This window comes from Manis pentadactyla, chromosome 8 (assembly GCF_030020395.1).
Source record: "Manis pentadactyla isolate mManPen7 chromosome 8, mManPen7.hap1, whole genome shotgun sequence".
NCBI classification, from domain to species: Eukaryota; Metazoa; Chordata; class Mammalia; order Pholidota; family Manidae; genus Manis; species Manis pentadactyla.
This window is the reverse complement of record NC_080026.1, coordinates 117,243,465-117,269,373: the sequence shown is the minus strand read 5'-3', so window position 1 is coordinate 117,269,373 and position 25,909 is coordinate 117,243,465. Positions and strand designations below refer to the sequence as shown.

Here is a 25,909-nt window from a genome sequence, read left to right as displayed (position 1 = left end):
AACATTTTTTGAAATCCAAACTACTGATTTCTTTATTATTCAAAACTGTTTTTCTAACCCATCCCCAACATTCCCCCACCCCCACTAATCTTCCAGTTCTACCACTTCTTCAACGTTCAGAGCTCTACCACATTGCCAGAGAGAGAAGGGACAGGAAGATTCTAGATGGGAAAAAAAGTGCAAGCAAATTCCAACATTTTTTAATGCCTAGTGTGAATGGGATTTCCTTTGAGAATTCTTCCTTCACTTTTACCACCACCTTTCCTCTGGGAGTGACCCCTCTCTACCTCTCTGTCACCTTACTCTAAAATGATCAAAGCACTTTGTCTCCTCAAAAAATGTAACAGAAAATCGAATAAATGTTTGCAAGAATGTTCCTTAAATAGTAAGTTCCACCAGGTCAGGTAAGAGGCTCTCATATCTGAAATTCCTATGCCTAACACAGTACCAGCACTTAGTTTCTTAGTTTATGCTCAATAAATAGTGAAAGAACAGCGGTTTTAAAAATTACTTGAAAGGTTATTGCAGTGGACACTCATTCTCCACCCAGCGTCCAATCTGCCTTCATAACCACTTGCGCCTTTGCTGGTGGTAGATGGATAACTCATCTCCTAGTGTATGTAGTCTAAGGGGAAAAGAAAATCAAATGCCTCTGCTCCCACTTTGAAAGCCAGAGCTATCCTTCCAAGAGTATTCCCCCAGTATTCCTCACCATTTCATTTTCTAAGACTGTTCTAACAAATGCCACAGATTGGGTGGCTTAATCAACGGAACTGTATTTTGTCATGATTCAGGAGGCTGGAAGTCAGAGATCAAGGTGTTGGCAGGGAGGGTGGCTTCCAAGGCCTCACTCCTCGACTTAGAGATGGCATCTTCTCCCTGTGTCTGTATGTGGTCTTCCATGAGTACCTGTGTTCTACTTTCTTCTTGTAAGGGTATCATCAGACTGGGTTAGGACCCACCCCAACAGCCTCATTTTAACTTCATCACCACTTTAAAGGCCCTGTTTCCAAATCCAGTCACATTCTGAAATACTGGAGGTTAGAGCTTCAACATATGAATTTTGAAGGAATACGGTTCAGTCAATAACATTGAACCATGCAGTAAGCATGTGACCTAAATGCTACCAGTTGGGGTATTTATCTGGGATTTTGAATCTTCAGTAACAGGGGATAGAAGAGCTGATTGGAGTTCGTTCATTCCAGAGGAGCCCCCTGGTAAGATGCTGACTGCTGGGAAAACATTCCTGTGCTTCCTAAGTCCCACCCTCCACAGGTATCTTAGCTCCTGCCTCTTTCCCAGCTTTGTTGTCCAAACTTGAGTTGATTCTGTGAACCCCTGATAGCCTTCCCATGAATTCTTCTGCTTGAATTAGCCAGGATTGGTGTCTGTTTTCTAAAACTGAGATTCCTAATTGATATAACATTTTAAATGTCTTTTTAAAAACTCTCTAAAGCTATGATCACTGACCTCTAACTATGTGTGAGTTCATCTCCCCAAAGAGAGGCCCTCAGAAGACTCGAAAGCTGATGGCAGGATGGGTGTCTCCATAAATAGGCTTTGGGGCTCAGAGAACTGGATTTTCATCCATGGGTCTGGGTTGAAAGAGGAAAAACAATTCAAGGGTAATCAGAACATGAATACAGCTCTGACTTTATGCACCTTCCGATTTCTAAGTTAGTGTGACCATATATCCTGGTTTGCTTGAGACAGTCCTGTGTCATGCTTGTTTTCCAAAATAATTATTAATAATCCTCCCTTCACCCCCACTGTATCCCAGTTTGGATAAAAAATGATATGATCCCCCCATACTAAGTGTGTTTTGATTATTTATATCTTCCTAGAATCCAGAACAGAGACAGGCAGAGAGCAGATTTTCAATATTTTTGAATGAATGAATGAAAGGAATCTTGCCCCATTATCAGCTACAGATGCACATTTAATTATTTATTTTTCTTCTAGTGGATGCCCCTTGCTGGGTCTATATATTAAGCCAAGATGTCTTGGAAGGACAGCATCTTGCTATGGAGAGCTCCTTCACAGAAAGGAGACGTGTTTGGAAACCTGCCATGTCCCAGCACCCATGGAAGTGGTGGCTGCCTCTTTAAAAGGGATGCATTTCAAGGCAAGGTGTGAAGCCCACCTGTTGGAAAATCTGCCAAGATCTGAGCTCCACTGGGCTTGGAGCTCTTTCTCCCCCTACCTGCCCTCCCTATTGCCTGGATGAGGCTCCAACTTGATCAGTAGGCAACCAACATGCCACTAATTAGGAAGCACAAGGCATAGCGAAGGATGATTAGTTCATGATGAGCACACATTGCCTAGAGTTGTCTTGTTACCATTATAAATCGATTAGAAATCTGGGGAGCATCTGCAATTTCCCCTCACAGAGGAGAATATGAAACTGACAGGTTGACGTGAGAATGTGTCAAGGAACGCTTTGTAGTTGACAAAGACTAACTTATTTATCTACACTCCCCTCTCCCCTCTTCTTCCCTTGGCGCCCCTCCCTCAAAATGTCCCAGCTGCCAATGGAAGAAGCCCAGCAATTCTCTAATTGAATCATAAGATTTTGGAAGGTCAGTGCAAAACAAAAAAACCATTGTGGTGCTCCGAGGACCAGGTGTGTTGTTTATGGAGACAATTATGTGCTTTCCAGGTGATTCTACCTAGAAACCAAGAAAGACAGATTAGTGACAAGAAAAGCAAGTTTTTTCTGTCTCTGTTGCTTCTCCATGGCCTCCTTTCTCTCCCACCCACTGTGCTTGGACACACTGTTAAGTGCAGCCAGTTGCTGAAACACTGCCAGCGACAAGCCTTTGCAAGGGAGAACCAGCCCCGGAAAAGACCCTCCTCTTAAGAAGGGGCTGCCGGGAGAGGCTCCAGGGAGGAGGAGGACCTTCCGGGTGGGGAGAAACCCCTGCAGCCCAAGAGACTTCAGCACAAGGGCCCTTTGGGCACAGACATTTCAGCTGATGAAATCTATTCCTTGGGAACCAGACCACATACTTCCTCAGGAGTAAATCGCTAAAGGCCCCGCTTATCTGGTTCATTTCCAGTAGCTGAGAACAGGGCTGTTCCCCAGAGACTAAGCCATAATGACAGAAGGCAGGTGTGCCTGTCATGATCTATTTTCCTCTATCTTTGCTGACATTTTAAAAACAATCTGCATCTTGTGCTCATTCCCCGAAAGAGCTCTCTCTGAGCTGTGACCAGAGTTGAAGGCAAGAAACCACATCCTTGGTACCTCTAGATCTATAAAAGTGTATTTTTTTTTCTTTTACAAATAATTGTTTTATCTAATTAGTTTTCCATGTGTGAAGATAAGGAACTTAAATCAGTGACCACCAGAGAGGTTTTGAGGGACCCCAGGACCTGGAACGGCACACATCAACACAAAAACTTTGTATGAGAAGGGAGAGGAATTAAGAAGCAAGTCTAGTCATAAATACTGAGCCAAAAATTACATACAAGCAAGGCCAAAGTGCTTGTGTCCCAGTGGCCCAGCTACCCGCAGGGCATCACCGCATTTGGCAAAAAGGAGCATGTTTCACCACCTGAGAACCTCCAGTTTTCAAGTTTATGAGACATTTGTGGCAGCCTTGATTAGAGGTGTCCATTTTTTGTCCCTTTCATATGGTCCAAAGAAAATTGTATCAGTTATATAGTTTTACAAAACCAGTTAAAGAAGCAGTGACTTTGGGGATCAAGGTTGTAAATAGTTGATTTTAACCAAAATGCTCTTCCTTCTAAGGAGACACCGAGGGAGATGGCATGTCTCCCCATGTAATTCTGACTTCTCTCCCTGGGAGTACAGCCCTGAGTGAGAGACTATTGATGATTTTTACAACTTAAGGCCAGGGAGGAAAATGATCCAGCACGACCGAACTAGAGCTTCTCAAATTCATTATCTGTTAAGCCCTAGTTATTGAGTGTGTGTTTACACAAATCACCTAATTGGATCTGGGTTCTAATCCTGCAAGATAGTTCATCAATTTATAGATAGGGAAATTGGACCTTGATTATGCCATTTGACCCTTTTGGGTCTCAGATAACTGAAAGGTAATGGATCCAAGTTTTATTGAGACTTAGTCTCTTAATAAATTGCACTCCAGTAGCGGCTCTCCTCCCTTCTTTGTATACAATGTCCCATTGATTCCTCTTTGAATGACCCTGTATCTCATCATGACAAATGGTCTGAAAACACAGAGTCAAAGAACATTTTAAGGGTACTCTGCTACTGTAAAGTTAATGGTAATTAAGTAAGTTTAAGGGACATCAAGATTTGGTAGCACTTTCAGAGGTAATTGTGGGGCATATGTCTGGTCCCCTTGGCAGTCCTGTTGGAGCAGACAAGCAAATTTGGCAGGATCTGGGGTGTGTGTCAGGATGAGGCATTCCCACTGCCTGTGTTTGCTCTCTGGCCTTCTTCCCTCTGAACCAGACCAACCACTTTAAAAGGCAAGCAGCACAGCATGTGCAGCCTGGGCCTGGCAGCTGTCTGTCTCATTTCAATCCAATGAGGGACACAAGGGCATCAAGCTATGGGTTGCTAAACAAGTTGGTCAGCAGGGCAATGGCATGTGGATGGTTGTGAGCCACTGAATTATAAACACACTTGGGAAGTTAGATCCTAAACCATCCTGGACATTGTAAATATGAGAGCATATTGGCATGACCATCCACCTCTGTACTGACTCTCAGTGTGAAGTTCAATCAGTTTTGCATTCATTAGAGAAGTGGTTGGTGGCAAGAGCACTGTCCTGTTATAAAGAAGACATAGATTCTGTCTTTAGCCCTGCACTAATTTGCTGTGTGACCTTAAGGAAGGCACTTTCCTCTCTGAGTCTCAGTTTATCCCTCTATGGAAGAAGAGAGTTCTCTTAAGTACTGCCCATCCTACTTATCTCTCAAGAATTTTGCAAATGGCAATGTGCTTTTCATGCCTCTGGAAATCAAAACTAGCCAGTGAGCCTGGCCATGAAGTGTTCTCCTTTCATAAATAAGGAAATCGTGGTCCAGAATGACTTGCTGAAAGTTAGACATCTCCTAATTCCTGGCTTAATAGTCTTTCCAAGGCATAATGCATCACTACCTTGACTCGTAGTGTGTCTTTGTTCCAGATAACTCAGTTGGGTGCCTCTTTTAGAGTTGCAGCTGTTGCCAGGAGGAAATGAGCAGATTTGGAAGCTGTTCTCCCTTCTCTAGATTAAGGTGCCTTATATCATGGTAACAGGAGTGAGGGGAAGTGACTTATACCCAGTGAAACTCTCCCAGAACTATTTTAGTGGCAGATAGAGCAGCTATCTCAAACTGCAGTGCATGGGAGAATCCTCAGAGAATCTGCTTACAGTGCTGGTAGCTAGGCTCCTGCCCCAGAATGCTTCTGCAGGCTTACTTAGCAGGTCTAGAATTGCCTTAGAGAAGACAGTTGTGATGCAAATAGTATCCTCAACCACTGGTGAGAAACCCTGCACAGACGTGGCTACACAGCCAGTCACACTCTCTGCCATCTGCCTTTGCCTGTCTAGTCGTGTGGAATCTGACAAACCTATGCTGGTGGTGGATACTGAAATTATATTCATAGCATGGCTTAACCCAAATAAACCAATTGATATGTACTGTTCTACCATTTTAACTCACTTTCATCCTTTTTAACCTGGTGGAGCAATTTTATCAACGCAGACATGAAATTAACATGGGAAGAACTTAGATCCTATTGGAAAGCAAAACCCAGTGCATTAGAAAAATTTACCTTTGACTTGGGATGAGGAGATGAAACACTTTACTTTATTTGGGAAGTGCAAAACCATTACAAATCCCTTAAAGCTGTGCAGGCACTTTGTGTTATGAACCACTACTTAGACCAAAACACCCACACTACTTCTTTTAGATCTCACTGTGAGGTACATATATATTGTATATATTGTAAGAAGGTACATATATATAGTAAATTGTTTTAAAGGAGAGTATAACTCAAGGGAAAATTCATACCAAGAATCACACAAAACTTTAAATATGCCCACAAATCAAAAGAAAACCACCTGTTAAATCTTACATCTTCAATTTTAGTTCAGGAAATAAGATTCCAGACAGTCAGCTAGTATCCAAAATATGGAAGCAAATCATTGACCAAAACTTTCTGGTTTCTTCGTTTCTGGGATCCATGGACATTTGTCACATATTTTGAATGCTAAAATAATTAAAATATCCCAGGTGCAGCCCTTATTCTAGGTACTTAGTTCACATTTCTTTATTACCTCATGTGGAAAAGAACCACTCACTGATCCTTCCAAATTCCTCACTCAGCAGTGGGCAAGAGAATGAGGATTGCTGCTGTTTTGATAAAACAACATGAAAAAGTTTAAAAACAAAAAAGGACATATGCCTTAGTCTCCTCTCCTCTTTTCATTTCTTCTGATGAAATCTTCAAGACCTGAGTTGGAGTTCTACGTCTACCGCTCACTGGGAGCTGACGTCACACTCACAGGCCTTGAGGTTGTTACCAAGACTTGTGCTCAGAAGTCCTGGCCACAGACCTTGGGATGGGAACCTTGGAGATATTGATTCAAATGGGCCATTTAATGAAAGCCCCTCATGGGGTCACAGAGAATGAAGAGGTATAGTAAATTGAACTTTTGTTCTTAATTCTTCACACCCTCACTGGAATGGGTTGATACCCACATCTTTTGTCCCCTCACTGAGTATTGCCTTGCACCAGAATAGGGAGAGTCTATTTCTCTAGCCCACTGATGTTGGATGTGGCCGTGTTGTTTTCCACAGTCAATGCAATGTAGGTGATGGTAAAGTAATCACTCTGAGCCAAGACCTTAGAGGCACAGAGTATTCTGCTGGCCTTGTTGGGAGCTCTGTAATTCACCATGAAAAATACTGGGTAGCTGCTGGGCTCAGAATGATGACAACTCATGGAGCAGACCGGAACCAGCCAACTGAAGCCTACGTGCAAACTAGCCCAGGAGAGCCAGGTCTGTCCCAGCTGAGCTCAGCCAAAACACAGCCAGCCTGAAGACTCTTAAACAAACTATAAATATCTGGTGTTATAAGCTATTTGAATCTTTTTGGCCATGTAACATTATTGCAGTAACAGCTGACTTGATACAATAGATAAAGAAAACTGCCCAAAGACAGAAATCTCAGCCAGGTATGTCACTTTGATGTACAAAAATACATTTATTTTCAACAATTTCAAAACCACTGTCTTTTTTTTTTACAGTAGAAATATTCAAATGGAACAATAAAATCAAGAACAGTATATGTACATATACTGTATATATAGATATGACTCATGCATTTGTATTCCAGTGTTTAGTACAAGTATTGCCATTGTCTGCCCCATTTAACCCTTAAACAAAAAAGTGGTATCTTTAGAAATACTCCTAACCCTGATCTATGCTGTAGCCAGATTTCTCTAGGTCACATTCTCTCAGTGTCTCAGAGAGAAGAATGCTAACAATAACCCACAAAAATGAACAGGTACAAAATTCAGTCTTTCCTCCCATATATATATACAGTATATCATTTTTTAAAATAGGTGTGCTCAGGCTAAGCCCAAAAATAAAGCAATGCTTATAGCATGGCTTAAAGTGAACCTACTGAAAAGAGGTGATGTGTGTAATATATATGGGTGAAGGGTCTGGGATGCTGGAACACAGAATTCTGGCTTTGAAAGCCACTCGCCGCAGAGGTAAGAACTATCTTAAGGGAACTGAAGGCAGACATTTCACTTTAAGGAAGTTGTGTACATCTGACAAACAAATAGCACAGCTTTGCTAGAATCTTCTTTGACTAATATCATTAAAGGCTAGGCCATGGGAAGATGCATTCTTTGCCCTTAGCACAAATACAGCCATCTATTCTCTTTGTCTCATTTTAATCAGCTAAGAAAGCCCTGTTCGGCCTGCATGGCTTGTATGGACTCAGGAGTCCACAAATGCCCCCTCCTTCCCAACCTCTCTGACCCCTCCCATGCCAAGAGGCACTCACTAGGCTTAACCTAGTGCCTAAGTAACTTCTCTGATCCAAGAATAGCCCAAGAATTCTCCATAAGCATTATACATTTCTACGGAATCCAACCGGAAAACAGAATAATTTTCATTTTCAGATCCATCGCCTGGCTTCTTTAGAGAAAACCATTCTCTCAGTCTAGTAAATATCCTCCACTTTTCTCCTTTTGAAGGAGAGGCCTTGTTTCCCCATCTGGGTTTGAAGTCTCTAGTGGGCTTCATCTTACAACTTCTTCCAGGATGGAACAAAAAGACCCGACGTTCTATGATGTCACTAGAGTCCTTCCTTTTCTAACTGTCCCAAAGAAGCCCTCCCACCATCCCCCTTTATATACATAAGTAGAAACCAGCTATGGCATGGACACAGAGATGCAAGAGTTAAGTGTGACAGACAACTGGAGAGCATCTAGAACCCAAGCCAAGCAGGCCTGGGGGTCGGTCAGCTCTGACGGTGAGTGCAGAAGCCAACACACGCATCTTTCTTTTTTCTGTTTTCTTTTTTACTAAACATTAAATTATTTCTCAGGAAATAAAAAGCTATTTACATTGTAATTATTTACAATAAGCCATCTGTAGCCTCGCTATTGACATGCACGAGGCAGGACCTCTCTCCTAAAGGTGTGCACGCTTTCTCCAGCTACGTTCAATCCCCACCAACCCACCTGCTGCAGATTTAACTGGGAAATGGTTTGTGTATCAGGTGTGTGTGCTGGGACTGGGGGTTGTTATTGATTTTGGGGGGATGGGAGGTTACTTAAAAGCCAACCCAACTTAAAAAGAGAGACCACAAGGAAAAGGAGAGTCCTTGCACTACTGATGGCAGAATAAAGCAAGAAGGCCATGGGAAGATGCATCATTTGCCCTTAGCACAAATACAGCCATCTATTCTTTTTGTTTCATTTTAATCAGCCAAGAAAGCCTTTGTCTCCCAAAGTTAAGCATCTGCCTGCTATTTATGAAGGGGCCCTTGGTAAACAAAGGTAAAAAAGACATTTTCATTTTTCCGTAGTAACAGTAATAGTAATCATCAAAAATAAAAAGTCAAAAAGATGGTTGACCACGTGGCCGGTCGGGATTAAACACTAGTGCAGTTAGGAATCTCCTTTGTGCTTTCGCTGTTGGCAATAGTGGCAATGCCTCCTGCAGGGGAGAGAAGACAGAGGAGAGAAGAATGTACATTTCACAAGAACAGGATCTCTGTCTGCTGTATTTGCTGCTAAATACCAAGCCAACCTGAACAGGTGCTTAGTATGTATTTATTAAATCAGGCGCCTGGATATTCTGTCCTATCAGCTCACTAGTACATCTATGTCCAACGACGGCCATCTCCCACACCAGCACACAAGGTAGGAGCATATCTTGCCATCTTAAACTTTACTGATAATAACAGCAATGGCCAATATGCGTCAAATACTTATTATGTGGCAGGCACTGTGCTAAAGACATAATGTCATCGCATTATCACAACAATCTCAGAAGGTAGGTACTATCATTCCCATTTCACAGATGAGGAATATGAGCAGACAGGTCACAGAGCCAGTAAATTGGCAGAGATAAAATGGACCCAGGGCTATTTGATGCTACAGCCCACATTTGTGTGATTAATTAGGACACACCATGCTTCTGCTTTATAGAAAAAAAGAAAAAGTCCAACAATAATGACTAGTTGGCCTCATCCCTCCCCAACTCTGACTCCAGCACTTTCAATCTTGATCTAATTCAAGGGAAATTTTCCACCAATTTCATGTGGCTGGAGGTGATGGGCAAATTTTAAAATGTGATCATGTCCCTGTTTTTCCCCACCCTCCCATCTAGTTTTCTCTGAAGGCCAGGCCCAAGTGGGCTGGCTGACCTCGTGTTTGGCGGACAGAGGACACGGGGGCTTGGTGGCACCAGCACACGTACCTATGACCCGGGTGTCCAGCTCTTTGTCCAGCAGTTCCTCAGGCTCGGTGAAGTCACTGAGTGTGATTTTGGGGGCATTTTCACTTTGGCTCACTGACCCAATCATCTCCTGCTCCTTGTCGTGTTGGACTTGAGCATAGATGTTAATCCAAGGGATTTTCCTACATGGAGCAGGAGCAAAATCAGATTATGATCACGGGGCTGGCCAACCATGGACAGTTGGAAATTCTGGGTGACAATGGGGAGGAATAAGCTATTTACAGGCCAATGTCAGGGAAGGGCGCTGGTCAGGCAGACACTGTGACCATGAGGCCAAGAAAGACAAGGCCAGAAATCCAGATGCCCAAGGGAGATGTAAACCACAGAGCTGCCTGAGGAATGTACCTTCTTCTGGGGTGAAAAGCAAGCAGGTGTAGACAGAAGGACAATGCTGTTGGTCAGGTAGGTATGCACCAAAGCTCTTCAAACATTTACCCATTACTAAGTTTTTAAAGGAGTTGGACTTCGAGCCCATACAATTGCATCAGAGTGAAATGACATCTTTTTCTAAGGTTACATCAATTTAATCCATTTGCATTGGGCTCTTTGATGAATTGCCAAGAAATAAAAGATGTATAGCCATTGCCACTATTTTCAGAACACCACCCATGGGCTGAGTATCTTCAATACTTTGATAATTAGTTTCCTCATCTGTTAACAGGAATAATAATCACTGCCTTTAGGATTGTGGAGAGGAATACGGCAAGGACTAAGAGAAGCTAAGTAACTTCCTTCAAAGACACAAAGGTGGTAGGTTTGGAAATAAGGCAGGAAGACTGGAGTTTGGAGGAGTGGGCAGGTTCAGATTCAAATAGTCTCAGGGGATTCAGCTCCTGACCCATCTCTATTACTCCTCACCCACCATGTTCTAGCTTCTGTGATTTCCCTTGCTCTCTTTATCACAGTCCTTCAAACTTTTGAGTGCATGTGCATCACCCAGATTCCTGTTAAAATGCGTTCGTGACATTGTCAGTCTGGACAGGTTGGACTGAAATTCTGCATTTCTTCCGAGCTCCCAGGTAATACTGCTGCTGGTCTAAGACCCAAACTTTAAGTTGCAAAACTCTAATACTTGTTCCCAGTTCGGGGACTATGAACCAACTCTTCCCTCCATCTGAAACATACTTCTTCTTACTCTTTTCATGTCCTTCTTGACCTACAGAACTTAGCTTTCATGTCATTCTTGAGAGGCCTTTCCTGACCACCCAACCTTTCCTGTTATAAATACGCAGTCATGGGACAATGTCTATGAAAGAAATGAACAGAGTGTTGGTTTAGGGTGATGGAATAGGCAATGTCTGTTGACTTGTTTTCTTTCTCTCTCACTAGACTAAAAGCCCCATGTATGCAAGGTCTGCTTTCAATCTTTACTGCTGTTCTCTTAACTTAGCGCAGTGCTTGGCACATGGTTTACATTCAGTAAGGATTTGTTGAATGGATGAATAAATAACCTCAAAGCTTGTGCTTTTTCTACTTTCATATAGCATCTTCTCAAACAAAACGGCCACATTTTTATCTTGGAATATTGAATTAGAGGAGATGTCTCTCACCTCATTAAATGATGAGATTGAACTGAAGTCTAGAGGTTTTATAAAGCTGATTCCTAGCACAGATGTTATTAAGACTTGAGACATCTAACACCCACCCCAACCCAGAACATTCCATGCATTTCTAAAAGAGAATCACCCTGTTGCCCTAACACCAGCCAGTGGTATTTTCAAGCCTCTATATTCCCTTCCCCACTCTAACCCCAATGAGACAGAATGTGGGAGCATTTCATGAGGTTTTCCTGTAGCTAATTCAGCAGGAAAGATCCAAACACAGATTTAAAACCTGGGTAGTTTCTACCTTTTTTTACCTTCCGTTTTCATGTCTTCAGTGGTTACTTCCCATACATTAAGGAGTTGTTTCCATGACTTCTACTGGTCTACCTTAATACAATTTACAAGAACTTTAAATGAAGAGATTCTATATGAAGCAGCAAATTGCAGGTTCTTTAAATGTGTATAACTGAATATTCATGCTGGCCCTTACTTTCTTCTTATCTAAATAGAAATGCAGCCTAATGACTTAGGTTTCTTCTAATCATCAAAGTACATATTACTAGTGAACACTGGGATCAACTGTAATATTTATTGGGTGCTGGAGGCAGTGGAACCATTTCTGATCACACAAGTCTGTGCACTTCAGGACTTCAGCCAGAATCGACTGCCTCCCCTTTCCTACTTTTCTCATAATACCTGTGGGGATTTGGATAAATTTGCCCTTACAAAGACTATTCACTTTATTTCAATCTCGAAACACAGGCAACTTTTTTCAATGTTTTTAATAGATGGTTGGAAGGGAGAGCATTTTATGTCACAATTTGCACCATTCAAAATATCATCAAATTGCTTTCCATTTCTTAATACATCCACCATAAGACTATTGAGCATATAAGTCAAGACTAAACCCCACTCTTGCATAGAAAGTTGGGAAATAAAGAGACTTAGGGGCATGTCTAGGGCCATACATTCATTGGTTTTAATAAGGGAAATAAGGTGGATCAACCCAAGTGACCAATAAAAACTTCAGTTACTTGTTTCCTCCATCTACAATACTGTTAGAAACCAGTGGGAGGCAATTTAGAGAAAGCAAAGTAGGCTTCAGATTATGATGAAAGCCCTACTGAAAAAGAGATAGGAAGAAATATATAAGAGCTCAAAAGTTTTCTTGCCTTACCAGAAAAAAAAAATGGATCTATGGTACAGAAAGAAGGTCTTGTTAGAATTTTCAGAAAATAAAAGCCATCTCATAATGATTTTTATTTATATTGCTTAAAATATCAAAAACAGCAGTCAGTATCCAAGTATGAGATCAAATGTGAGAGACAGGAGGATGTGTACTTAGAGGAAACTTGGAATTCACAGCAATGCTATTCTTTTTCCCTTGTTAAGTGACCACTTGGGACAGTGAGATTGCTTTCAGTGCCTGGTACACAGCAGGCACTCAATAAGTGTTTGTTGAATGAATGAATGGTTTAATGAGTTAATGCAGGTAATTGCAGAAAGTTTTCTGTCTGAAAACTCAGCATGGCCAGTGATCTGGAAACAGCCCCTACCCTAGACTGAGCTGTCCAAGTGTTCACTAGCTAGGTGTAACTGTTTAAATTTAAATTAAGTAGAGTTAAATAAAGTCTAAAAATTCATTTTCTCAGTCATATTGGTGGTTCCTGCATTGTAGAGCAAAGATTATGGAGTCTTTTCATCACTGCAGGAAGTTCTATAGATAGTAACAAAGAGGTAAAGGAGAGTGTGAGAAGCAGGGATAAAAACCTGACCTTCCCTTGTCAGCAAGCCAGGCACTCTCCATACAGCCATCAAGGGATTTCCAGGTGATGAGAAAGGAAAGGAGAAGAAGAACTAAGAGAGATCCAACAGGACCTTAAGCAAAAGGCTTGAGCATTGGGGGAAAACTTCTAAACTCCTAAGGTGGCTAGAACAGATAAGTTAACTGCTGATTGGTTATGCTTACTGACTTCTGTTTATCCAGTTTGAATAGTGTTTCTTTCCTGTTAGCCTTATAGCTACACAATTCACTGCCATGGATTCAGAAGGGATTGGCTGATATTTGGGGACTACAGAGGTAGAATAATTCAGAGATAGCATTACCTGGCATAAATTCAAGTATTAAAGGGTACACATTTAGAGATGCCTGCATTAATAAATTGACCTTCTAGGTCAGTTTAGCAGACTTCTAGGGAGTTTAGCAGAAATTAGAAGAGAACAGAAATCTAAGTAACAGGATGTCTTGCCTTAATTTGGAGAAACCTGACACAAATACATTTTTGCAGAACTTCTATTGGCCCTAGTCCTCAGCAATCATGGAGTTCTCGGAGCCAGAAGGTGATCAATCTGGTTTGGTTTCACAGAGCCTGGCAACCACCAGGCTTCTGCACAATCAGATCCTTGTAGGAATGAAAAGGCACTTTGCGTGTCACTTGTGTACATCCACAAATGGGCATTCCTTTGGCCAGGATGTTCTATATTAAATCTATGCTCTCTGATTGTGATAGATGTTTTCCCCTCTTCCAATGGAACATGGACAGGTGGGTTGATATTATCTTAATCCAAGGAGATGTGAACTTCCATACTTGCCTCTAAATCGAACAGAAAGGTGAACCTCACTCTGTCTTTCCGCTGGAGGGTGTTGAAGGATTCCTGATATTTTGGCTAATGCTGGAATGTATATTGAGTAAACTGGTGTTTTTAGGCCGGAGATACCCACTAGAGGGGAGCTAAAGAGGGTAGGTGGGAAGTGAGGGGAAGTAGAGTGAAGCACCTTTACCACTGATCTCTTCCAAAATGTAAATGCATTACCTCCAGCACCTAGAAAGACCGCCCGGACTGAGGTTTGCTTTCAAAACTCATCTGACAATAATTAATGATATTTTTACTTTATCCAGTTCTCCTATAAAACACATTTCTATGCTACTGATATGATTTTTGTGAGCCTACCATGTGCTAGTCTGTGAACAGAAAGCACCTTTGGAAAACATGTTCTTTATTATTATAATAGCTTAGCATTGTTGACTGGTTAGTATGCCTGATGGCATAGATACTACTACATTTAAATCATCTAGCAAGCCTTTAAAATATTACTGTTTTCCCCATTTTACAAATGAGAAAACTAAGGTTTAGAGAGGCGCATTCAATTGCCCAGGTTTACAAATGCTGAAAAGTTAAACTTGAGTCTGTCTGATTGCAGAGTTCATACTCCTTAGCCAGTAACCAGTAGAAGTATTACATGATTCAGGTAATGGTACAGAGTTGTTGATTTCATGTTTTTAATAAGTATCTTGTTACATCACCCCTCGTGTGCTCTTCAAAAATAATCTGAATATTATGGTGTTTGCCTTGCCAGATCACTCACCCTTTAGAAACAGGACAGAGAAGGAGGTAAATAAAGGTTGAAATTTTTGCTATGCAAATTTAAACAGAGATGCTGGACAGCTACAACACAAACTAAGACAATGTCTGTGTGTGTCTGTGTGTACATGTGTGTACCAGATTTCAGCTGCATTTGCTCTGTTTAACCACTCTGAATGGGTGTTAAGCTGTAGACAAAGATATGACTATTTGAGACCTAACTTTAGAAATTCAGGTGACATTTGAGAACCCCTTATACTTCTCTTGAAGAGAATAAATTGATTTCATAGGCAATCCCTCGATTTTCCTAACTCAGCATACCTATAAACTGGGTAGAGACCAGATTCTTAGAAACATTCACTCCCTCACTCTCAGCCATTCTTGCTTTTCCCAGTGACAAACAGGACTTCAAGGAGAATGAACTTCACATATTTGAAATGAGTTCAGGAATGTTGGTTATAGGGAGAATCAGTTCTTAAAAACGTAGCCCTGATATCAAAACCGAGTAATAGCAGCACATACCTTTTAAACTTGTAGATCAAAAACACAGCCAGGCCAACAAATACCACAGACAAGAGCATAAGCATGGCTGAGCTGCTGTGCCCAGCGCTGGAGTCCACCAGGGGAGCTAGGAGGAAAGAACAGACACGCTCACGTGGAGGCTATTAGCTGGAGGGGGTTCCCACTGGAGGAAAGAGGTCTCCAGCCTTACACCCGGTCCCCAGCTGCCCTTCATGGATCTGGGCCTGGGAAGCTTGGCTTCTATGATAAACATAGCAACTTCAATTGCAGCTTCTTAAGGAAAAGTAAACTCTTCTACTCTGCCTGGGGAAACTTGGTGTTCTCCATGTGAACTGAGCAATTGTGTCCTGCTAAGAGGAGTAGAGGGGTTTGGATGTCTTTCTCCTAGACAGCCTGAGTGCCTGTCAACATGATTAAAGGTGGCCCACTAGGAATTTTGGATTAAATACTGATGCAATGCTTCATTCTCTTCCTCTACACTGTTCTGATAAAACACTGCTGGAAGGGCACATTTGGAGCCTTCACATCTAAAAAGTCTTACATTCGTAAGACAGATTTAGCAAATAGGTTCTCCCAGAGAGTCACTAGTGGATGCCATTGAGACAAGCCATTTTAAAATTCCTTTTACAAATCAACAGACTACAGCCAATCCCTGTTTCAACTTAGACTTACACATTGTAAATTGAAGGGAATGTTTTAAATGATCTGGTCTAGTCTTCCAATCAAGATTCATGGAATCTGAGAATCACAGAAATTAAGAGAGCTTGAGGACTACATAATTGTTAATTTCAACTGTTGCAGATGAAAAAAAAGATAAGAAAAAATAAAGGCCCAAAGAAATTGTAGGTTTCCCCAAGATTGTCCAGGGATTTAATAGCAAAGCTACGTTTAATTAAGTCTTTTTGCCACCTCAACAGGAAGCCTCGAGAAAGATGTAATTAATCTTCCTTAACCATTACTACACAAAAGAGCCCTGCCACAAAGCCATTTCAGGCATTTATGGATAAGTGTTTGGTAATTATCTCCTCCCTTTTCTCTCCAGGATCACCATACCCATTTGCCCCTGAATCCCAACGGGCACTCACCCAGTGTCAGCTGAGTGACATACACGATGACTTGAACCCCCGGCTTCAACTCAAACTGGACCAAGTTTTGGTTTAGAGCATTAAATAGGATCTCTACAATCTGAAAAAAAGAGAGGCTGCATGGGGAGACATGACAAGTGACAATGCTCCTTCATGGACAGTAAGAAAGCAGGGCCAATAAGCTAAATGTGACTATGTTCAATCAGACGACAGGATATTGGAACATTTTTATCAGTTTGGTTCTCACAGCCCTTTGAACCTAAAGAAGTAGGTGGTATTACTGGCTTAAACTGAAGAGAGTGAGACAGAAAGAGGTGCGTCCAAAGTTACCAAGTGAAGTAGAGTTGATAACAGACATACATGTTTCATTCAAATCTTAGTTCAGTGCTTTTCCATGGATGCCTTTATAACTGACTGTAGAAAGGCCTGTTGTGGTTTCCAACGAAGGAAAATCAACCTGTCATTAGCTCTTTAATCTGGTCGAAACACACACACAGCACAGAGACGCCCCTGCCAGGATGAAAGCAGGCACGCATCCCCTTCTCACTCTGCTTTTTTCTCTTAGAGACAATGGGAGGCAGACATCAAAGCAGTGGCTTCCTCCCTTTTATGGGATAATTTTTCCTCTTTACTTTTCCTCAGCAAGTCTCAGAACACATAACATCGATTGAATCACTCTGTAATTCCCACATGAAAGCTGGGGCCGACCTGGGCTGTTGTCCCTAACTCTTATCTTGCTGTACGCGCCTTAATATCACAGCTGCTTTTCATCACCGTAATTACCTATTTATCTAAATGGATGGATATTGTAGCTTCCAAATATAGTTCACACATGCTGTTTCAGAATAAACAGGTCTTGTAAAAGTGATGTATGAATTGAGAAGCTGAATTTATTTCTGGCCAACTTCAATATGCAACCCTGCAATGCAACGATCAGCTTCATTTTCCAGAAAAACTGACTTTCACAGCATCTCTGCTGTTTGAGGAGGACTGTGGATGGACATGGGGATGGGGGATAGCCAGGTGAGTAGCAGAGGGACACAGAAGATGCCTGTACAATGCTTGCCTCCTATGGGAGTGAATGTGTTTAATTCATGCCCATTTTATCAGCGTCATTCACACTTCTCCTGACCTAGCAGGGGAAGGTGAAGCAGAGCAGGGCCAGTGGGACCCCGGCAGGAGCAGGGAGGGAGAGGGGCTTGTCCTCTCCTTTACCTCCAGGGTAGAGGCCAACCACAGGAACTATTTGTCCAATTGATAAAGACAGTAAATCACAACCCCTTTCAGAAATGCTGCTCCCTTAGTCAAAGCAAGATGAGGCAACCCATTTCTCTCTCCAAAGAAGTATATTTAAAAGCAATTCATTTTCTCCCTAGAAGCAGAACTTAGATTGACCAGGATCTTTAAAGACAAGAAGCACATTTTCCCAGAAGTGGGGAAACTCAAATTCCTCTCTTTCTCTCCCCCAGAACCAGGTACTGGGTGGGAGACAGGAGCCAAGTTGCAGGCATGTCAACTGTTGGAATGAAAGATGCCAGTGAAAGAAGGTGTTTCCTTCCTGTGTGGCTGAATGTCCCAATCTATGCACATTTGTTTTTATTCTGCATAAGGCAGAATGTTCCTCAAAGCCCTGGGTGCTAGGCAAGCTGATGGGCCAATGGGAGAGGGCTTGTCTCCCTTTTTGGCTGGAAACAACTTTATGTCCTCTTAGAATGGGAGGTGCAGCCAAGTGTCCCAGCCAAGTTTTCCTTCACCTACTTGTTCCAGGTCCCCTTCATTGCCTTTCCTCCTCTCCGTCAAGTTCCTGGGGGGCAAGATGAAGAGCTCTGCTGAAGTAGGCAGGCCAGGGAACACAGCAACTAGGATCTGGTCTTCCGGGACACTGGTTACCTGCAAGGATGTTTAGACCAAGGAGTGAGGTCCTGGAGGAGCCAGTCTTCCCAAGTCATTAGTAAAGAGCAGAATATGCCCAGGAATGAGGCTTACAGACATTTTTTAAATACAGCATTTCTAGCATAGGTTCCAATATACATCCAGGCTTTCTTTCTGCTTTCCTTTAGAACTGCTAGGTAAAGAATTACTAGTTTTAGTACCTTCTCTGCTGTTATATACATTTCTACTGAAACTGAAATACTATCCCAAATGCTTTTCAAAATATAACTTGCTGGGAACATTTGCAAAAGTTCCTCCCATATTTTCCATTTTTCTGCATTTAGAGGACTAGAGCTTCTAGTTAAAATATGAACAGACTGGCTGCATATAAGGAATAAGAAATTATAGCCAAACATGGGAAAATGCAAATCAAGAAATAGCCAAGCAGCACTTGTTTTCACTTGCTAAAGCAGTGTTTTTTATTAAGTTAGAATGACTAATATTGGTGAGGCTTCAATTAAGAGGTTCCCTCATTTGTTGCTGTCTTCCTTAAAAATTGATAAATATTGCCAATTTGTTTCTCAAAAGACTTACTTGAAAGCCATAAACATATTCAGACCCTTCATTCAGTAACTATAACTTGGAGTGTTTGTCCTAAAGAAATGATCCAAAATATAAGAAAAGCATATGCAGGAAGAAATACAATTATTTGTAATAGCAAATAAATGGGAAAAACTCAAATATTCAAAAAAAAAAGGACAGTGGTATAATACCTGACAGAATGTTATTCTACCATTTGGATGATAATTAGTACAGTGCACCAACATGGAAAAACCTTTATGATAGCTGCGTTCTGATCTATTTCTTTACATTGCTTCAGTTACAATGCTATAAAAATTAAAATGTAGAGGAGTAAAAAAGCAAAACAAAACACTAAAAGTTGTGTGTTAAGATGCTGAAGTTGTGAATGAATTTTTCTGAGTGTTTAGTAGAAGGATTATGAAGATTTTTAATAACAAGTTAAAAGTAAGCTTCTGGATGAAGGCAAATTTCTGAAGAAAACACAGCTCTGAGACCCCACCCCATAACGAGTGTGTTTATTCTTTCCTATGTGTCTATGAAAGGTCTTTTTTCCAGAACACCTCTTCTGCCAATACAAACATGACAGTTTTTTTAATTTGGCAGAAATACCCACCTCCTCCATGAAATCTTCCCGACTATCTCTGCCTACAGTGATCTCCTCAATGCCAGTCTTTCACCCCAAGCACTTCTAGATTACCATGGCCAAAATATTTCAGGGACATAGTTCATGCCTACTGTGACATATCAGTATATCTGGCCAGTATAATCTTACCTCCAATAGGTTCTTTTTGTACGTTTGCCCTCATGTTCCCAGGGCTCTTTGTGGCTACCTTGCTGTTTTGAAGAATGCCTAACACAGAGTTAAAGACTCAATAAGTAGTTGCTGGATTGAACCAAAGTAGCAGGGTTGTTTCCCATTTGCTCAGCTCCGATTCCTGTTTGGAACGGTGCTTACAGACTGGAGTTAGCTCTCACAGATGTGATACAGAAAAGTGATGAGTTCCCACTTGCAGAAAACAAGCAGAAGTCAAAAGCCTGAAAACGCCACCCAGCGGGGAGGATCCCCCTGAGCCCAAGGCGACCCGGCTGGATGCCATGGTCCCGGTGGGGAGGCACGCCCCCCCAGGAGCGGAAGTCTCGGTGCCCAAGTCCATGGGGACAGATGGCTTTATCCTACCCAGCCAGGGGGAGCAGGTCTCCAGAGACCAGACTGAGGAGCAAATGGCAAATAATCACCCAGTGGAGTGAGCGGGGTGAGCCTAGGAGCGCCATGGCTAGGGTGCCCCTTTGCCCCAGGGAACAGCGGCCGCAGGGAGGGTCAGCCCCGTGGGCACCTTGGAGAGATCCCGGAGCTGTGTGTGTAGATTCCCTTACTCCCACCCACAGGAACATACGAGTGATAGGTATTAGTGAGATTTAAGACCCATATCAACCGATATGGGTGATTATTATTATTTATTAGTATTATTACAACTACCAAGTCATTTAGTAGAAAGCTAGTATGTTTTTAATACATACAATCATATAACATAAAACAATTCTGGATATTTTACAAAGGCCTGTGGGAGCAGTCTCACTTCACGCCTTTTTATAAATGACCTTTTTATGAAAAAGTTTAGGATGAAGAGCCTCTTACCAGTTTCCCGCAGGAATGCTCTCTAGCATTCTTTTCTCCTTATTCCTTCTGTGAACTCCTGCCCATGCCCTGCCCTGGATCTTTCTTCGGTGCTGGGCAGCGACAGCATTCACGTCTGCCCTACCCCTGCCTCTTGGGGGGCCTGATGACCTCCACAGCCTGAGCCCCCACATCCCCACCTCCAGTGGGAGCCTCTTCTTGACCTTCAGGTCTGTATTTCCACCTCCCCTGGTGATCTTCACCCAATCGTTTCTTGCAGGCTCCAAACTCATATGAAAGATGAAACCATCACTGCACCCCAAGCCGATTCCCCTCACAGAGCCCCCGTCTTGGTAATGGCAAGGCTGTCTCCTACCTACTCCTGTAGTCAGAGAGTTCCTCCTTCTCCCTTGTTGCCAGACACTGTATTAGTCACCAATTCCACAGTTCCAATTCCTAAGTGGCCTCTGAATCCTTCTTATTTGGGATCGTTTCTGGCCTAGAGAACTGTAGTAGTCTTTTAACTGGTAGTTTTGGTGAAATTTCTCTTCCTGCTGTGCACTTACTCCCTCAGCAGCCTGCCTTCTGCCTTACCACCAGAACGGGTGCCCAAAGTATACATCTAGTGTCAGCACTTTTTGTTTAGATAAGAAAACAATACTCTCCCCCTTCCCAGTGCCTAGAGGATGCATGTCAGACTCCTTGTAGCTTCTCAGACTGTCCACAATGTGACGCAACCATCCTAGCTCAGCTTTAGCCAGTTGCCTGAAACCTGTGGATCAGCTGCACTGAATTCTCTGCCATTTCCCAATTAAGCTGTGCTCTTTCAACAGCCCATGGCTTTGCACATGCTGCTCATTCTACCTGAAATGCTCATAGCTACCTGTCTCTGTTAGCTACTATTTATCCTTCAAAAGAGAGTTCAAGTATCCCCTGCAAAGACCATCCTACTAGCTCATAAATATTTACTGAATCACAAATATGTGCTAAGCCTGCACTTTCCTGAATAGAGTGAATCATACTTTTCTCCATGCTCTTTGGAAATGCCAGCCAAGCCTCTACCATAGAATTAGCCATATATTAGACTTATCTTAGTTTGAATTGACCATGTTTTACTCACCATTACATTCTACTGCCTGGCTCTGCATGAGCAGAAGGTTAACAAAACCCTTTCAACTTTCTCTAAGACAATCTGACTTTGAGGTAACTGTATAACTCTATTCCCGTGAGAACACATTCTGTTTCTTGGCCTATAGCCATCTGATTGCCACATACAGCCAATGGTAGCCTTATGAGTGAATGTCTAGCTTAAGAAACCCTCTTGGTTGGCAGAGAACCAGCCAACTGAATGAAATCAGTATAGACTCAATGAGTGGTCCATCCACAAATTTATCAAAAGGGTCAGGCTCTTAAAAATTCAGTATTTTCTATTGTTCAGCCTCAAACCTTCATGCCTGTCTCTGTCTCTTCCCCTGACAACTCTTCCTCCATCTTTCCTTCAATCTTTCCATTTTTCTTTTCTCTCTCTTTTTACAGATAAATAATCCACACCTAGGTGTAGAATATTTCATCGATGCATATGTATTCTGGACCACACCGTCCAATTCTCTACATTCACAAGAGCTTAAGGAAAGATCGAGCCAACTTACTTTAACCAGAGCACGCTTGATGACATTGCCAATATCGTGCCTCCACTCAGGAATGTCAGGGTTGTGGTAATCCAGATTAGGAGAGAATGACAAGAGCTGGGACTGGAAGTACTCTGCACGGAGAGAAGAGAGTGTGTGAGTGAGGCTGAGAGAGGGTCCATGCTTCCCTGTCCTCGGCTACAGTGTCTGCTTTTCAGCCTGTTTCTTGGCTTCAAAGAAGGTGAGATTTGGTGACTGGAAAAGGATTTGTGCTCCCACCAGGTAGGAGTTCCTAAGATCCTAAACCTTTCCCTGGTAAAAGAATATTACCTGAAATGAAAGAGATTTACGAAACCCCAGAAAAAGGAGCTGCGTGCTACTCTTAGCGACACCACACAGAACCAACGACAAAGTACCACCAAGCTGGCCTTGGTCCGAATGGAGCCTTGCCACTTTTCCTCCCGTCAGTGCCTCTGTCCACCCTGCAGCAGCTGCCTCAGAGGGTGAGAAGGGAGGCGGAAATCCTGTCTGTACGCTGTGGGTGATGTTCCATTTCTTGACGGGTCTATTCACTATCTGGTAAGGCATGAAGCTAGACACCCATGACCTTGACTCTTCTGTATTAAACTTAACACCTCAATAAAAATGTTTACTTAAAAGATGTCTTCTAGGCACCTGAGCGGCAGAGATGTAGGAAAAGGCACTCACCCGGAGGGAGGCTGAAGACATATGGTCTGAGTCAGAGGATCACATACCTTGGCACAACTTTCTAGAAAACCCCAGGTATAATGCTGGTGTTTAGGGGCCTGGGAAAGGTTGGATGGGATGGTGACAATTTGATTTAAAATAAATTTAGGAATTCAGAATGGTTTTCCAGGATAGAGAATAGAATAGTGGCTCTATTTACCACCCTCTGCCTCGCTCTGCCCTTATAGTCTCGGCCTTATTCTCAAGTCTTTGCAGCCGGTCTCATTAGAATCTCCAACAATCAAGAAAACACCTCAGTCATGTATAGTTCTTCTCAGTAACTGAGCTGTGAGTTCTGCAAGGTCAGGGGCCACTAATCTTCTTTTGAAATCACTGGTCTCCAACCTCACAAAGAGCAGAAGCTACACAGGTGTTGTAGATAGCTCAGCAAGACATCAGGTCTAGATGTTTCTATGACAGTCTTTCCAGCTCGGAATCCCTTTAAATTATGGTGTGTCTCTGCCTAATGAGACCCCCATCAGGATGTGGTGCAGCTCCTTCACAGGGAACAGCAAATGCTTATCTGTGCCTACCTGTTCCAGCTTCTCACTTCACCTCAGTTGTTATCCAGGAACAAGGGAAGAAGTAGGTTTAGAACACTTGTGTTGATCTACACAATTTTCCCATGGCTTGGGGAATTTCCAGAGCAGTCAAAGATTACTGCTAGGGTGGGGCAAGGGGATTGGCTGGGCTGGAGGGAGCCTCACAGGACAATTTCCAGGGCTTACCATGAACTGCGATATCTTTAGTGTCCTGGATGAGGGCATTCCCAGCAGCCACCTGGACAGTGATGGTGTTGGTTCCCTCCGCAAGGAATGTAAAGGAAATGCTGCTATCCAAGGTGATGAGGGGCTAAAAGGAGTGGAAACACCCATTTAGTCCTCTGCAAGATATTCTTCCATTCCTGTAAATCTCAGACTGTCACAAATCAGCATAGCCTTTGTGTATCCACGAGGGATTTTACCAAACTTGAAAAAGGAAAATTACACCACTTCCTAAAACTGTGATTACAACCAGGAGAGTATGAATATCCTTGAAATAAACTCTAAAATGTTAATCCTCAGAGATAAAGATAAGACTGAACACTGGATTTTGCATGTCTTTCTGTTCTCACTCCTGGGGCAAAGTGGAAGCCACTTTTGTCACCTATCCCTGTTGGCTTGGGAATAGATCATTTCTCTCTTCCTCCGCTGTTCAGTATCACTTACGTTCATCCATTATTTCACTGGACTGTAAGACCTTTCAGAGAAGTGACCACATTTTATTTACTTGTGCATCACCCATCCATGGCACACTGCCTTACTTAAGGCAGAACATATACGTAAATTGGATGCATGACACACATCACTGGCTTGTTTTATTGTGTCTGTTTTACATTGCAAAACATTTCTAACATTTTTGGTGGGTTGGAAAATATATAAATACATATCTGTGATCATTTTTAAATCCTTTTTTTTTCTGTTTCATTTTTCTGATCATAACAGGCTTCCCAAGAATAAAGGGAGAAACAGAATCATTTTCTTCCCCCTGAGAATGAGGATCTTGATAAAAGCACATGCTTGTTGGAGAGAAGAGAATGAAGATGCTGAGACTGAGGAGTCATTATTCACTGGTCATCTGGAGACCGGAGCCCCTCTCAAATTCTCTTTTGTTTGCAAGGTAAGACATGACAGTGGGAGGCTGCTCTGAGGCCACTAACAAAGAGATGTCACAGCACAGATAAGCAGACTCCCTCTCCTCTCAGAGTGTCAGGGCCAACAATAGGATAGAGAGTGAAAATAGAGCCAGTTGGGGATGCACAGAGCTGCCCTTGAAGGGGGTGAGTGGGGCCAGTGCTCACCCAACATTCTCCTGTGCTCTTCACTAAACATGGACTGGATGTGTGTGCATGGCACCCAGCGTCCCTGCTGCAAGACTGGAATTCTTTCTAGCTCAGAACTTTAAACGGGACCTCTGAAACAATAATTTGACTTCTTCTACTTTAAAATTCTATAGTTCTATGTTACAGCCACGCTGATGACTGGAGTTGCGTAGGATTAGAGAGATTACCCTAAACTTCTGACACGCTTTCTTCTTTGTTTGCTAAATGAAATAAAGAAGTGAGTATGGATAGAAATACACTCTTTCCCTTACTAAGGGCAAACCCCAGAGTCCAAGCAGTCCTATGGCTCTGCAATGATACTCAAAATGAATTACACAATGAATGAGGTGCAAATAGGTTCTGTGATGGGCATCAACTCCCATGGGCCAGTGGTGGCTGCTGAGTGTCCTGTGTTGAGAAGGAAGCTGACATTGAGCTGAGTTCAGCACAGCAATGCTGGCCACAGCCATTAACATGGGAGCAACGACATGTGTGTCATACAGTTGCCATCTCTAGTACAATAAGAACAGTGACTTGAGACTCTGGATTTGTTACTATTCTATTGAATGACCTCGGGCAAAGTTTTTCCCCATTTTGGACCTTAGTTCTTTATCTTAAGAAGGGTTTATCTTTATCAAATGAAGGGTTATGGTTAGAAGAGCTGTGAGGGCTTACGCAGCAATTGGAATATATAAAATTGATGACTGGCTTTAGGCACACTTCGTAGTCCCTACTGGTTAACCTATTAGACCTCATCTGTCAAAAGACTTTCAACTGCTTTGTTACCTTAGTCGTATTCTTTGAAATGAAAATGCAATGCCTCTATTTACCCAACAGAGTGGCTAAAGTTTCCTTACAAATTGTAATATCAAATATTATTGAGGAGGCAGAGCAACAGGAATTCTCACATATTTTCTGGTGGGGTGTAAAAATGGCACCACACTTAGCAAAAAACTGAGTTTTACAAGAAATTGCAATAATTGTTTTCCAAAGTAGTTGTGCCATTTTATATTTTATGATTCAGTAGCTGCAGTCCTGTGAATTTAGTCAAGAGAAAAGAAAACATATATCCACAAACAAACAAAATAAATGTCCATAGCAGCTTATTCATCACAGCCAAAC

General features: G+C 42.3%; 1 protein-coding gene across 4 annotated transcripts in view; it reads right to left on the bottom strand.

Annotated features, from left to right (window-relative positions):
• Positions 1–1,097: 1,097 nt before the first annotated feature.
• Positions 1,098–25,909, bottom strand: part of SORCS3 (sortilin related VPS10 domain containing receptor 3) — a 575,246-nt gene continuing 550,434 nt past the window's right edge. Inside the window, exons 21-27 of one of the 4 annotated variants that reach the window (XM_036906471.2) lie at positions 23,655–23,778; positions 22,201–22,313; positions 18,241–18,372; positions 16,483–16,582; positions 15,398–15,503; positions 9,930–10,090; positions 3,587–9,164 (exon numbers count right to left, since the gene is read on the bottom strand). In XM_036906471.2, the coding sequence (XP_036762366.1) occupies positions 9,100–9,164; positions 9,930–10,090; positions 15,398–15,503; positions 16,483–16,582; positions 18,241–18,372; positions 22,201–22,313; positions 23,655–23,778 (801 nt within the window). In that variant the 3' untranslated portion in view covers positions 3,587–9,099. Of the gene's footprint in view, positions 2,670–3,584; positions 9,165–9,929; positions 10,091–14,504; positions 14,881–15,397; positions 15,504–16,482; positions 16,583–18,240; positions 18,373–22,200; positions 22,314–23,654; positions 23,779–25,909 lie in introns of those variants that run through there. The other 3 variants (XM_036906473.2, XM_036906472.2, XM_057506299.1) reach the window with 3 other exon arrangements.